The sequence below is a fragment of the Rhinopithecus roxellana genome, chromosome 8 (assembly GCF_007565055.1).
Source record: "Rhinopithecus roxellana isolate Shanxi Qingling chromosome 8, ASM756505v1, whole genome shotgun sequence".
In the NCBI taxonomy this organism is placed as follows: domain Eukaryota; kingdom Metazoa; phylum Chordata; class Mammalia; order Primates; family Cercopithecidae; genus Rhinopithecus; species Rhinopithecus roxellana.
In genome coordinates this window covers 3,767,578-3,783,035 of record NC_044556.1, presented here as the reverse complement: position 1 = coordinate 3,783,035, position 15,458 = coordinate 3,767,578, and the positions used below count along the sequence as shown (strand labels likewise).

At 50.0% G+C, this 15,458-nt stretch overlaps 1 protein-coding gene across 1 annotated transcript in view; it reads left to right on the top strand.

The window, feature by feature from the left end:
* Nucleotides 1-15,458, top strand: part of MAST1 (microtubule associated serine/threonine kinase 1) — a 34,373-nt gene that overhangs the window by 1,196 nt on the left and 17,719 nt on the right. The window contains exons 2-10 of the mRNA XM_010361638.2: nt 726-814; nt 1,256-1,331; nt 3,800-3,878; nt 7,895-8,055; nt 8,187-8,262; nt 8,423-8,632; nt 11,135-11,236; nt 11,316-11,448; nt 11,529-11,596. Of these exons, the coding sequence (XP_010359940.1) occupies nt 726-814; nt 1,256-1,331; nt 3,800-3,878; nt 7,895-8,055; nt 8,187-8,262; nt 8,423-8,632; nt 11,135-11,236; nt 11,316-11,448; nt 11,529-11,596 (994 nt within the window). The remainder of the gene's footprint in view (nt 1-725; nt 815-1,255; nt 1,332-3,799; nt 3,879-7,894; nt 8,056-8,186; nt 8,263-8,422; nt 8,633-11,134; nt 11,237-11,315; nt 11,449-11,528; nt 11,597-15,458) is intronic.

Sequence of the window (15,458 nt, the reverse complement as noted above, 5' to 3'; positions counted from 1 at the left end):
GACTCAGAATGCCACACAAAGACATAGATACATGTAGGGGGGATCATGCATCCTGGCCAGGCATGGCGGCAGGTGCCTGTAGTCCCAGCTACTCAGGAGGGTGAGGCGGGAGGATAGCTTGAGCCCAGGAGTTTGAGGCTGCAGTGAGCCACTGCACACTGAACTCCATCCTGGGTGACAGAGTGAGACATTGACTTAAAAGAAAAAAAAATGCAGCCTCCCTGTGTTACAGCACACATTATTATGGACAAGTGGCATTTCACACTGTGTCACATAGACACAAAAATGCTCAAATTGTGTCACACAAGATAAACCCACGTTGTGTCACACATACCACACTAGAATGCGTTCAGGGTCACACATTGTGGAATTCATACAGTGGATGCCACATGTGGATACCTACAGTGAATGTCACGCATAGACTGAAACACACTATCACCAATAGTGTCACCTAGACACAGTGACTATCACACCATGACAGACACTGCCGTACACATAATCCACACTGGGAGTTTCTCACACACATGTCACATGCAAATCCCCTGCCATACACAGTCCTGCCGAAGCCTCCACCGCCTTTTCCTTCGAGAAACCCTCCCAGGGAGCCTCCAAACACACATGGATGGGAGATAGGCGGGGATTTGAGACGGGAGGTCAGCTGGTGGGGCACAAGAACTCACTGGGCTGCGGCCCGGCCCGGCCCCCCTGCCTTGCCTTCCCCGCAGCTGCCGCACCAGTAACCGGAAAAGCCTCATCCTGACCAGCACTTCGCCCACGCTGCCGAGACCCCACTCCCCGCTGCCAGGTCACCTAGGTGAGACCAGTGGCAGAGACTTTGTGGGTGCGGAGTGGCCTACAGGAGGCGGGGCCTCAGGCGAGGAAGCGTGGTCATGCTACAGAAGGGGAGCAGTTTGAATGGAGGCGAACTGGTTTGGATAAGGGGCGGGGCCATGCTTGTGTGGGTGTGGTCAGTCGCAGAGGGACGGGCATTGGAGGGCGGAGACTCAGGTGGGACGGGACAGAAAGGAGGAGTCGTACCTGACGGGCGGGGCCATTCCAGATGAAGGCAGAATCTCCTTGGAAGGGGCCGGGCTGACTTGGCAACGAAAAGATTTAGAGAGGCTGGGCCGCAGGCGAAGGGGCGTGGTCTCCCCATAATAGGCGGGACTAGACTAAAGACAGGACATGCTGCTGTTTGCACGCCGCTTTAGGGAACAAGAGGCCTGAAGGGATTTGCCCCCTCTTTCTCTCACAGGCAGCAGTCCCCTGGACAGCCCCCGAAACTTCTCCCCCAACACCCCCGCCCACTTCTCGTTTGCCTCCTCCCGAAGGTGAGTCCCTCCCCTCCAGGGCCCCAGAACCCTGGGCAGACCCTCCCCACCCACCGTCTGGGCCGCCATCTGTTCTCTTCCTAATAGCACCCGTGCTAGGGCCTGAGGGGACCAGCGAGTGCCCCAAGGTCCCAGCGGGAAGGAGGGCCTAGCCTTCGGGACGGGGCCCGTAAGAAGGCGGGGCCCAATCACAGATATGGAATGGGGAAGGGGGTGGGGCTCCCTTTGCGGCTGGTCGAAAGCGCGTGCGCCCTAGGCGCGGAGTCTGTCTCCCCGAGCCTTGCTCTCCTGGCCAGGTGTTTCCATAGCAACAGGACGGGGTAGCCAAGATGAGGTGCGCAAGCGCAGATTGCGCGATGCCTATCGAGGGACTCTTGGTCCCCGAGGTGGGGGAGGACGACTAGGGCTGTTTCTCAAGGGGAGGAATCTCAGGTTTCTTTCCAAGAATCTCTGAGGGTTTCTGGGCTGTCCTTAAATGAATTTTCTATGGGCCTTTGGTGAAACTGGGGGAGGCAGAGAGGTTTCTCTGATGTTTTCTGGAGAAACTTTTCTGGGAGTTTAGGCCCGTCTCTTTTTCTTTGAAGTCTATTCATTCTAAAAATGGTGTCTAAACACCTGCTATGTTCTTAGGAGCTGGGCGTATGGGGTCAATGACGTTCTGTCTCTACCCTCTGAGTTGAATAGAGCAGGCAGGCCAGAGAATGGGGATCGTTGCAAAGGTTGATGAAGGCTGTGTTGTGAGAGTCAAGAGAGACTGTGGGGACAGAGGACAACTCCCTTGGGAAAGTGGGGGAAACCGCTTATTGACCATGGAATTTAGCTGAGGGCAATAGAAAGGCAGGGTAAGGCTCTGGGATTGGGTCTCACGTGTTTATCCGCAAGCGGGGAAGGCTGAGCGAGGGGACTGCTGGGAGGAAGGAGGAAGGGAGGAGTCCAATGAATGGGGTGTGCGTGTGTCCTTGTAACTGTGCAATCTGTGTGCTGGTGTACGTGTGTGATTGTGACTGTGTGAGAAATTACGTGCCTATGCAATGGCATGAGTCTCCGAATGTGAACGTGTGAACGTGTGTCTGTAGGATTGTAAGCATCTGTGAATATGCGAGGGGAGCAAGTCAGGTGTGTCTCCAGGTGAGCGTGCAATCTGTGTGTGGGTGTAAGCGTGTGTGAGTGTGTGGCTGTGAGATAGTAAATGCAAAGTCACAGTGTTTACTCTCTCTCTCTCTCTCTCTCTCTTTTTCTTTTCTTGAGACAGAGTCTCACTCTGTTGCTCAGGCTGGAGTGCAATGGCAGGATCTCGGCTCACTGCAATCTCTGCCTCCCGGGTTCAAGCTATTCTCCTGCCTCAACTTCCCAAGTAGCTTGGGATTACAGGCACCTACCACCATACCTGGCTAATTTTTGTATTTTTAGTAGAGATGTGGTTTCACCAGTTTGGTCAGGCTGGTCTCGAACTTCTGACCTCAGGTGATCCACCTGCCTCGGCCTCCCAAAATGGTAGGATTACAGACATGAGCCACTGCGCCTGGCCAGTGTTTACAGTCTCACAGCCACACACTCACATGTGCACGTGCCAATGTGTGTTATGCACTCACATGAGCATGGGCCGATGTGTGTCCCTGTGAGTGTGCATCTGCGTGCGAGTGTGAATGAGTGTGTCGCTGTGTGCAAGTTTCAATGTGTGGCAGTGAGCGCAAGTGTCTGGAACGTGAGTCTGTGTGAATGTGAAAGTGTAGAGTATGTGGGTGAGTCTGTGTGTCAGAGTGTGAGTACTGAGTCTCTGTAAGCACGTGTGTCTACAGGTGAGTGCATGTCTGGTCTTGCACGTGCGATTGTGCATTAGTGTGTGAGAGTGTGATATTTGGGTCCATGGATGGGAGAGTCAATACATGTGGCTGTCTGTGTTGAGGAGTCATGTGTGAGTGTGTGTCTTGGGGGTGTGTGAAGTGTAAATGTGTGCACTGCCAGTATGTGAACCTGACCTGATAGTCACACCAACATTAATGGGTTTGGCTACAACAGTGATTGTGTCTGTGTGCACGAGAGCATAAGGACACAAGATTCCTATGTCAGTGTGTTGGGGGATGGGAGCGGTCTTTCTTCTCTAAGAAGATCCAAGGGTCCCCCTCTGAGAGCTTTCTCATGGAGTGTTCACTTGGGGAAAAATTCTAGAATCTCTCTGGAAAGACTTCATTGGGTGGGGGCTTTTCCAATTCTCGGTGTCCACTCTGGATGATAAGAGAGGGGACTGTGGGGAGGAGAGCGGAGACGGATCTTCCCTCCAATTCCTGGTACCTGCCTGGAAGAGCCCCTCTTTACCCACTTGATTCTGAGGGCCTTGAGTAATCTTAGAGTGCAGATGTATTCCCCCAGCCCCCACCCTGGCCATGGCCAGTGGCTTCACCCACACCCTGAGGAGTAGGGGGACCTCTGGGGCCTTGTGGCCTCTGAGCACCTTGGCTGGGTTCCAGGGCGGACGGACGCCGGTGGTCTCTGGCCTCACTCCCTTCATCTGGCTATGGCACCAACACGCCCAGTTCCACCGTCTCGGTGAGTGTGGAAAGTGGGTGGGTGGGCCGGTGGGTAAGGAATTCAGGGGGCCCTCCAGCCTGAAGACCCACACCCAGGCCAGCAGTCCAGGCTGGGCTTGATGACAGTTTAGGGCCAGGCACAGTGACTCATGCCTGTAATCCCAGTACTTTGGAAGGCCAAGACAGGATTGCTTGAGCCCAGGAGTTCGAGACCAGTCTGGGCAATACAGGGAGACCCTTGTCCCTACAAAAATTAAAAATTATCTGGGCATGGTGGTGCACACCTGCGGTTCCTGCTATTTGGGAGGCTGAGATGGGAGGATCGCTTGAGTCTGGGAGGTATAGGCTACAGTGGAGCTGAGATTGCACCACTGCATTCCAGTCTGGATGACAGAGTGAGACCGTGTCTCAAAAGAAAAAAATAAAAAAAGACAGTTTGGGTTTCCCCATCCTTCAAGGGTGTTCACTTGTCCATCTATTAGAGAGTTATGAGTCTGCTCCACTCAAAGCCCTATGCTCTGCCCTCAACACATTTATGGGAGGGTCCTTCCTACTCATTTCTGACTCACTCATTTACAGCTGGTGACATAAGGCTCTGTGAGTTAAGCCGTTTACCCTGATATCAGCAGCTGGGCTGGGCCAGGCCACAGCTTTCACCCAGAGCCCATTTGCTCACCCCTTGCAATACCCAAAGTCTCTCCATCTGCTCCCTTTTCTATCCATGCCCATGGTTCCCTTATTGATCCATTGGCATGATGTTCAGCAGACATTTATCATGAGACTGTCATGTGGTAGGCGCGTTCTGCAAGCTGGGTCAGAGTGTAAAGATTCACACAGCCCTTATGGGGGAAGACAAGCCAGTAAGAAAGCATTCACAAAATAGAATGGTCAGAACTTTGATGCAAGTAGAACAAGGTGAGGTGATAGCAAAGGAGATGCATGTGATTCAGCTTGGGGGGTTGTCAAGGAAGGCTTCCTGGAGGAGGTGACATTGAATCCAAGACAAAGGACCAGCAGGAGTTTGGCAGGTGGAAGAAGGGAGAAGAGTGTTCCAGGAAGGGGGAGAGCATGTGCAAACCTATAGAGGCCACAGAACTTGCTGCATTTGAAAAGTTGAAAGTAGCTTTGTGGGGCTGAAACTTTGGGATGCGGGGGAGGAACAGAGACGATGCAGGCAGCGACCTTGATCAGGCTGGAACCTTGTCAGCTGGGGCAGCAAGGGAAATTTTATTCTAAATCCAGTGGGGGAGCCATGGAATGGCTTTATTTCTTTATATTAAATTGTACTGAAATTTCAGTTTGAACCATTTGAAATTGTGATTCTGTAGGCCATAGATAATGTACACTAATTTAAAAAATAAAAGAGATGGATGGGGTGGGGAATTTTAACTAGGGGAGTGAGCAATGTGATGTTTAAAAATATCATTCTGGCCGGGCGCGGTGGCTCATACCTATAATCCCAGCATTTTGGGAGATTGAAGCAGGTGAACCATTTGAGGTCAGGAGTTCAAGACCAACCTGGCCAACATGGTGAAACCCTATCTCTAGTAAAAATACAAAAATTAGCCAGGAGTGGTCGTGGGTGCCTGCAATCCCAGCTACTCAGGAGGCTGAGGCAGGGAGAATTACTTGAACCTGAGAAGTGGAGGTTGCAGTGAGCCAAGACTACACCACTGTACTCCAGCCTGGGTGACAGCTGTATGGCTGGGCACCGTGGCTCACACTTGTAATCCCAACACTACGGGAGGTTAAGGCAGGAGGATTGCTTGAGCCCAGGAGTTTGAGGCCAACCTGGGCAACATGATGAAACCCTGTTTCTGCAAAAAAAGAAAAAAAAAAAAAAATTAGCCAGGTGTGATGGCTTGTACCTCAAGTCCCAGCTACCCAGGAGGCTGAGATGGAAAGATTGCTTGAGCTCAGGAGGTGGAGGCTGCAGTGAGTGGAAGTTGAGCCACTGCATTCCAGCCTGGGGGACAGAGAAAAACCCTGTCTCGAAATAAAAATAAAATAAAATAAAATAAATTAAAATAAAATAAAATAAAATAAAATAAAATAAAATAAAATAAAGCAAGAGGAGGACCAGGCATAGTGGCTCATGCCTGTAATCCCAGCACTTTTTTTTTTTTTTTTTTTTTTTTGAGACAGAGTCTCACTCTGCTGCCCAGGCCTGGAGTGCAATGGCAACGTGTCAGTCAGCTCACTGCAACCTCCCTCTCCTGAGTTCAAGCAATTCTCTTGCCTCAGCCTCCTGAGTAGCTGGGATTACGGGTGCCCACCACCATGCCTGGCTAATTTTTTTATATTTTTAGTAGAGATAGGGTTTCACCCTGTTGGCCAGGCTGGTCTGGAACTCCTGACCTCAGTTTTTCTGCCCACCTCAGCCTCCCAAAGTGCTGGGATTACAGGCGTGAGCCACCGTGCCCTGCCCTCAAGCCCAGCACTTTGAGAGGCCAAAGCAGGAGTATTGCTTGAAGCCAGGAGTTGGAAGCCAGCCTGGGCAACATAGCGAGACCCTGTCTCTACAAAAAAGAATTAGCCATGCATGGTGTAGTCCCAGCTACACGGAAGGCAGAGGTGGAAAGATTACTTTAGCCCAGGAGTTCAAGGCTTCCATAAGCAATGATTGCATTACATCACTCTAGCCTGGGTAATATAACGAGACCTTGTCTCTCTCTCTCTCTTTTAAAAAATTTTAAGGCCGGGCGCGGTGGCTCAAGTCTGTAATCCCAGCACTTTGGGAGGCCGAGATGGGTGGATCACGAGGTCAGGAGATCGAGACCATCCTGGCTAACACGGTGAAACCCCGTCTCTACTAAAAAATACAAAAAATTAGCCAGGCGAGATGGCGGGCGCCTGTAGTCCCAGCTACTCGGGAGGCTGAGGCAGGAGAATGGCGTAAACCCGGGAGGCGGAGCTTGCAGTGAGCCGAGATCGCGCCACTGCACTCCAGCCTGGGTGACAGAGCAAGACTCCGTCTAAAAAAAAAAAAAAATTAAATAATTTTAATAAACAGAGATAAGGTTTCATTATGTTGCCAACTCCTGGGATCAAGTGATCCTCCCGCCTTCACCTCCCAAAATGCTGGGATTACAGGTGTGAATCACCATATTCAGTGGAGACCCTCTCTCTAAAATAATAATAATAAAGCAAGAGGAAACAAGATAGGGTAGGGATCGGGAAGAATGGGTGTGTGTTCAGAGGAGTCTTCCCAAGGGGTGACATTGAAGCAAAGATTTGAAGGATGAGAAGGAGGGATCCATAGTTGACGTGTTCCAAGCAGAAGGAATAGCTAGAGCGAAGAACCTGAGGAAGGATTTTGCCTGGCTTGTCCAAGGACTATCAATGAGGCCACTAGGCTGGGCATGGTGGCTTGCGCCTGTAATCCCAGCACTTTGGTGGATCACCTGAGGTCAGGAGTTCAAGACCAGCCTGGCCAACATGGTGAAACACTGTCTCTACTAAAAATACAAAAAATTAGCCGGGCGTGGTGACAGGCACCTGTAATCCCAGCTACTCAGGAGGCTGAGTCAGGAGAATCGCTTAAATGCGGAAGGCGGAGGTTGCAGTGAGCTGAGATCACACTCCAACCTAGGCAACAAAAGCGAAACTGCATCAAAAAAAAAAAAAAAAAAAAAAAAAAGGAGGCCACTGTAGCTGGAGCAAAGGAAGTAAGCAGGAGACTGATAAAAATCCATGACAGGGACACAGGGCGGGATGAGGCAGGACCTTGTATAACTGGGGAAGGACTTGGGTGTTCACCCTGAGTAAGGTGGGAGCCTCAGAGGGTTCTGAACAGAGAAGGCTCATGAATTGACCCAAGCTTTACCAGAATCACTGTCTCCACCCCTGTCTGTCCCTCTCCACCTGTGTGTGGCCAAGAGTCCCAGTCAAGACCCTAGGATCCAAGGATGGTAAATCAGGTCCTGATCCTGGCCTTGCCCAGTGACCCCATCAGCCTTGGGAGTCCCAGCTCAAGATCCTGAGCTGTTGGGGGGCCCATGGTGGCTCTGACCCCGGCCCTGCCCCTCTCCCCAGTCCTCCTGCTCCTCCCAGGAGCGCCTGCACCAGCTGCCCTACCAGCCCACGGTGGACGAGCTCCACTTCCTCTCCAAACACTTCGGGAGCACCGAGAGCATCACAGACGAGGATGGTGGCCGTCGCTCCCCAGCCGTGCGTCCCCGCTCACGGAGCCTCAGGTGGGCAGGTCTTAGAACTTGTGCATAGAGAGACCCCTGTCCCCGCGAATAAAAGGGTTACATCTCGGGGCAAGGGCTCTCTGCGGGCTTGGAGGCAGAGGACTGGACAGAATGGGCTTCTCTCCTCGCAGCCCCGGGCGCTCCCCCTCCTCCTACGACAACGAGATCGTGATGATGAATCATGTCTACAAGGAGAGGTTCCCGAAGGTGAGATGGGACCCGAGGCGATCGCGGGGTGACCTGGTGGCTTGCACTCTCGCTCGCCTTATCCCCGCGCGCCCCCTGGCGGCCTCGGTGCACAGCGCAGGCTCCTGGCGGCCACAGCCTCTGGGCACAGCCCCGCGCCCCTCCTCCGTCCTTCCCGCAGGCCACTGCGCAGATGGAGGAGAAGCTGCGTGACTTCACCCGCGCCTACGAACCCGACAGCGTTCTGCCTCTGGCCGATGGCGTGCTCAGCTTCATCCACCACCAGATCATCGAGCTGGCCCGGGACTGCCTAACCAAGTCCCGTGACGGCCTCATCACCACGGTCTACTTCTATGAATTGCAGGAGAACCTGGAGAAGCTCCTTCAAGACGTGAGTGCACGCGGAGGCCGGGCTGATCTCAGGCTCAGCACGGCCAAATTGTGCCCAATGCACCCCTTTCTTCACCCCACATCCATTTAGGGAGCTCCTACCACGTTCCAGGCACTGGCGTGGAGCTGAGGACTCAGGGGTGAAAGTGTCCCTTCCCTAGGTCTGACTGACTGAAGAGGCAGGAATTTCAACTCGCTCATTTCCCTTAGGTCTTTACTCAAGTATCACCTTCTCAGGTGGCTTCTTAGGCGGTCCCCAGCCATTTAAAATATTAAACTTGGCCGGGTGCGGTGGCTCAGGCCTGTAATCCCAGCACTTTGGGAGGCTGAGGCAGGTGGATCACCTGAGGTCAGGAGTTCGAAACCAGCCTGGCCAACATGGCAAAACCCCGTCTCTACTAAAAATACAAAAATTAGCGGGGCGTGGTGGCTTGCACCTGTAATCCCAAGTACTTGGGAGGCAGAGGGGGGAGAATCGCTTGAACCTGGGAGTCGGAGGTTGCAGTGAGCCAAGATCATGCCATTGCACTCCAGCCTGGGCAACAAGAGTGAAACTCTGTCTCAAAAATAAATAAATAAATGAAATAAAATAAAACATCAAGCTCTACTCAAATTTATCAGCCACTTTCTCTTTAGTTTCTCCTTGACACTCAGCACTATCCATCACACTCTGTATTTTTGCTTATTTTATTTCATGTCTATCCTTCTCCAGTGTCAGTCCCATAGGTGGCAAGGATGGGGGGACGGGGTTGTCTGTTCTGTCCACTGCTGTGTCCCTGCTGTTTGGAACACTACCCAGCACACAGTAGGTACTCAATAAATGCTAGGTAAATTGATGCATGAATGTCCCTTTGCAGTGGCATGCACCTGTAGTCCCAGCTACTTAGGAGACTGAGATGGGAGGATTGCTTGAGGTCAGGAGTTTGAGACCAGCTTGGGCAACATAGCAAGACTCCATCTCTAAAACAATAAAAAATATTTAAGCCAGGTGAGATGGCTCACAACTTTAATCCCAGCACTTTGGGAGGCTGAGGTGAGCGGATCACAAGGTCAGGAGTTTGAAACCAGCCTGGGCAATAAGGTGAAACTCTGTCTTGACTAAAAATACAAAAAAATTAGCCAGGTGTGGTGGCACGTGCCTGTAATCCCAGTTACTGGGGAGGCTGAAGCAGAAGAATCTCTTGAACCCAGGAGGCAGTGGTTGCAGTAAGCTGAGGTTGCACCACTGCACTCCAGCCTGGGCGACAGAGTGAGATTCTGTCACAAAAAAAAAAAAAATTGAATTAGCTAGGCATAGTGGCACACACCTGTAGTCCCAGCTACTTCAGAGGCTGAGGCAGGAGGATCACTTGATCATTCATTAAGTCCACCAATATTTATTTATTAAAAATTAAAAAAAATTTTTTGGAGACAGAGTCTCGCTTTATCGCCCCGGGCTGGAGTGCAATGGTGCGATCTTGGCTCACTGCAACCTCCACCTCCCAGGTTCAAGCGATTCTCCTGCCTCAGCCCGAGTAGCTGGGATCACAGGCACCCACCATCATGCCTGGCTAATTTTTGTATTTTTAGTCCAAACAGGGTTGCACTATGTTGGCCAGGCTGGTCTCAAACTCCTGACCTTAGGTGATCCACCCGCCTCTGCCTCCCAAAGTGCTGGGATTACAGGTGTGAGCCACTATGCCCAGCCCCTACCAATATTTATGAAGCACCTACTGTGGGCCTGACACTAGCCTAGAAGCTGGGAAATCAACTGAAAATAAAACAAAAATTCTTGTCTTTGGGGAGCTGACATTCTGCTAATAGCAGAAAGAGACCGAGGATAAACAATAGGCATTAGAAGCTCACTCCTGGAATCCCAGCACTTTGGGCAGCTGAGACAGGAGGCTTTCTGGAGCCCAGGAGTTGGAGACCAGCCTGGGTAACATAGCGAGACCCTGTCTCTACAGAAAAAGAAGTCAAACAAACAAAAACCCAATAGACATTTAGGCTGCGACCAGGACCAAGGTGAAGCAAGTGATTATTTCTTCCCCCAGAACATTAGATTAATTTTTTTTTTTTTTTTTTTTTTTTTTTGAGACAGAGTCTCGCTCTGTCGCCCAGGCTGGAGTGCAGTGGCCGGATCTCAGCTCACTGCAAGCTCTGCCTCCCGGGTTTATGCCATTCTCCTGCCTCAGCCTCCCAAGTAGCTGGGACTACAGGCGCCCGCCACTTCGCCTGGCTAGTTTTTTGTATTTTTTAGTAGAGATGGGGTTTCACCATGTTAGCCAGGATGGTCTCGATCTCCTGACCTTGTGATCCGCCCGTCTCGGCCTCCCAAAGTGCTGGGATTACAGGCATGAGCCACTGTGCCCAGCCTCATTATTTTTACTGTGTGGCTTGGGCCTCAGTCTCCTCACCTGTAAGATGGAACAGTAGCAGCAGTATGTACTCCAAGGTGCTGAGAGAGGGGCCAGGATGAGGCAGGGTGCCTGTGAGCCCTGTCCCTCTGTGTCCCCTACCACAGGCCTATGAACGCTCTGAGAGCTTGGAGGTGGCCTTTGTTACTCAGCTGGTGAAGAAGTTGCTTATTATCATCTCACGTCCCGCGAGGCTGCTGGAGTGCCTGGTGAGGGGGCTGGGCATGGGTAGGGGCAGGGGGGTGGACCTGGGGAGCCTGTGGTGAGCCCACTCCTGTCCTGCCTCAGGAATTCAACCCTGAGGAGTTCTACCACCTGCTGGAGGCGGCCGAGGGACACGCCAAGGAGGGCCACCTTGTCAAGACAGACATCCCCCGCTACATCATCCGCCAGCTGGGCCTCACCCGTGACCCCTTTCCAGGTGCTGGCTGGTGGGCATAGGGGGACTGGGGGTGAGCAGGACCAGACCCCAGCTCGTGCTCACTCTCAGTCCCTCCCTAGACGTGGTGCACCTGGAGGAACAGGACAGTGGTGGCTCCAACACCCCTGAACAAGATGATCTCTCTGAGGTAAAGCTGGGTGGCCAAGCGGTCAGTACCCTGGTTCCTGGGAGGGCAGGGCTCAACTCCAGCTTCTTTGCCCTCAGGCTTTGTGGATCTCTTAGTCCTGCACTCTGAGCCTCAGTTTTCCCATCCATAAAATGGGGTTAATAATAGCTCTTTCTGGGCCTAGCGCGATGGCTCATGCCTGTAATCCCAGCACTTTGGGAGGCCAAGGCAGGCGGATCACCTGAGGTCGGGAGTTCGAGACCAGCCTAACCAATATGGAGAAACCCCATCTCTACTAAAAACAAAAAAATACAAAAATTAGCTGGGTGTGGTGGCACATGCCTGTAATCCCAGCTACTTGGGAGGTTGAGGCAGGAGAATCACTTGAACCCAGGAGGCAGAGGTTGCTGTGAGCCGAGATCGTGCCACTGCACTCCAGCCCGGGCAACAAGAGTGAAACTCTGTCTCAAAAAATAAAATAAAATAAAATAAAATTGAATTAAATTAAATTAAATAATAGCTCTTCCCCTGTGACCTCTTTATTTGTCATGTTAAAATCCATGAAACATAAAATTTAATTTACCTTTTTAACCATTTTAAAATGAACAATTTGTGGCCAGGTGCAGTGGCTTAGGCCTGTAATACCATCACTTTGGGAGACCGAGGCAGGAGGATTGTTCGTGCTTAGGCATTTGATACCAGCCTGGGCAGCATAAAAAATCAGCTGGGCGTGGTGGCGCATGCCTGTAGTCCCAGCTACTGGGGAGGCTGAGGTGGGAGAATTGTATGAGCCCAGGAAGTCAAGGCTTCTGTAAGCCATGATCACACCACTGCACTCCAGCCTGGGTAACAGAGTGAGACCCTGTCTCAAAAAATGAAATTAAAAATAATAAAGAATAGGCCTGATGCAATGGCTCACGCCTGTAATCCTACTACTTTGGGAGAACAAGATGGGTGGATCACTTGAGGTCAGGAGTTCAAAACTAGCCTGGCCAACACGGTAAAACCCTGTCTCCACTAAAAATACAAAAAAATTAGCCGGGCGTGGTGGTACATGCCTGTAATCCCAGCCACTTGGGAGGCTGAGGCAGGAAAATTGCTTGAACCTGGGAGGTGGAGGTTGGTGTGAGCTGAGATCGCGCCACTGCACTCCAGCCTGGGCAACAGAGTGAGACTCCGTCTTAATAATAATAATAATAATAATAATAATAATAATAATAACAACTAATAGCAATAAATAAATAATTTAGCAGCATTTAGTAATTCACAATGCTGTATAGTCATTAGATCTATGTAGCTGCAGAACTTTTTTATCACCCCAAAGGGAAACCTCACACCCATTACACTCTCCCTCCTCATTCCTCCCTCCCCACAGTCCCTGGCAACCTCTAATCTATTTTCTCTCTCTGTGGAATTGCTTTTTCTGGATATTTCCTTTTTTTCTTTTCTTTTCTTTTTTTTTTTTTTGAGACAGAATTTCGCTCTCGTTGCCCAGGCTGGAATGCAATGGCATGATCTAGGCTCACCGCAACCTCCGCCTCCCAGGTTCAAGCGATTCTCCTGCCTCAGCTTCCCAAGTAACTGGGATTACAGGCACGTGACACCAAACCCGGCTAATTTTGTATTTTTAGTAGAGACAGGGTTTCACCATGTTGGTCAGGCTGGTATTGAACTCCTGACCTCAGGTGATCCGCCCACCTTAGCGTCCCAAAGTGCTGGGATTACAGGCATGAGCCACATGCCTGGCCTTTTTCTGGATATTTCCTATAAATGGGATCATATGCTCTGTGGCCTCTTACGTCTAGCTTCTTTCACTTAGCATAACGTTTCTGAGGTTTATCCATGTTGCTGTAGCTTGTATCACTGCTTCATTCCTTTTTAAAGCTGAGTAATAGTCCATTGAATGGTAGATCCATTCATCCACTGGTGAACCTTGGGTTGTCCATCTTTCATCTGTTGTAAATAGTGCTCCTATGAACATGGGTGTACAAATATTTGGCTGGACAACTGTTTTGAGTTATTTAGGGTATATGTATAGAGGTGGAATTTCTGGGTCATATGGTAGCTATATATTTAACTTATAGAGGAATCCTGCATGCGTTTTTGAGCAGGCTAACTGGCTGTATATGTTAATGGCAGCTCAGCATGGGGAAAATTGCCAATTCTATTTCCAGGCCAGCCACACTTTGGCAGATCTTCTAGATGTCTACTGGAGAATCCTACCCCAATGGCCACACATGTGTGTTCTCTGAACTGCCTAGTGTTTTTCAAAAATTTGGGCAGGATATGGTGGCTCACGGCCACCCAGCACTTTGGGAGGGTGAGGCGGGTGGATCACTTGAGGTCAGGAAGTCGAGACCAGCCTGGCTAACATGGTGAAACCCTGTTTCTACTAAGAAAATACATAAAATTAGCCAGGTGTGACGGTATCCACCCGTAATCCCAGCTACTTGGGAGGCTGAGGCAGGAGAACCGCTGGAACCAGGGAGACAAAGATTGCAGTGAGCCGATATCGAACCACTGCACTCCAACCTGGGTGAGAGAGTGAGACAGTGAGGCTCCATCTCGAAAATAAATAAATAAATAAATAAAAACAAAAGAAGCAAAATATAAAATTGAAAGATTTTTGCTTCAAAATCTGGATTTGGGCCTTCTCTTGAAAAATCAAAAGCTCTAGGGCTGGGTGTAGTGGCTCATGACTATAATCTCAGCACTTTCGGAAGCCAAGGTGGCAGGATTTCTTGAGCCCAGGAGTTCAAGATCAGCCCGGGCAACATAGCAAGACCCCATCTCTACTTAAACAAAAAAAAATAGATGAAGAAGAAGTTCTTTTTTTTTTTTTTTTTTTTTTTTTTTGAGGCGGAGTCTCGCTCTGTCGCCCGGACTGGAGTGCAGTGGCCGGATCTCAGCTCACTGCAAGCTCCGCCTCCCGGGTTTACGCCATTCTCCTGCCTCAGCCTCCCAAGTAGCTGGGACTGCAGGCGCCCACCACCTCGCCCGGCTAGTTTTTGTATTTTTTAGTAGAGACGGGGTTTCACCATGTTAGCCAGGATGGTCTCGATCTCCTGACCTCGTGATCCGCCCGTCTCGGCCTCCCAAAGTGCTGGGATTACAGGCTTGAGCCACCGCGCCCGGCCAAGAAGAAGTTCTAATAAAACTGTGGTGGAACCAGCTGAGTGGGGGTGGTCCTGTGATATTGGGTACCTGCCCCTTTGTCACCCATGGCCTCCACCCTGGTCTACTGACCCCTGAAGATGCTTAAGTTTGTAATCTTTGTTTCAAATTGTATCTATACAGTCACACAAATATATACACACACCTTTCCTTCATGTATGTATTTAAAAGGAATCTCACGATACATGCCATTTGTTTAATTTTTTGAATAGGTAATGGGATGACATCACTCAAAAGTCTAAAACTCTAAAAAGGTATTTATCTCTCGTTTGTAGGATTCTGTTATTCCATTTAATCAAACTTGTTAATTGAGTGATTCAAATCTTCCATCTCCCTATTCATTTATCTTGCCTGATTAATCTAATAGTTTCTGAGAGATACGTGAAACCTTATTTTAAGCAACTTCTCCTTGTAATTCTGTCAATTTTTATGTCAGATATTTTTAGGCTACATTCTTTGGAGCATATAAGTTCAATATTTTTATATATCATAGATCTTTTTATGTAATGTCTATGTACTATATCTCTTTGTCCCTAAGAAAAATCAAAATAATCTTCAAGAAAGATATACAGTGAAAAAATCTTACTCCTACCTTTGTTCCACATTGCCCTATAACCCTGAAATATGATTATATAGTTTTACTTTGCCACTTGTTTTTTTGAGACAAAGTTCCACTCTTGTTGCCCAGGCTGGAGTGCAATGGTGTGAT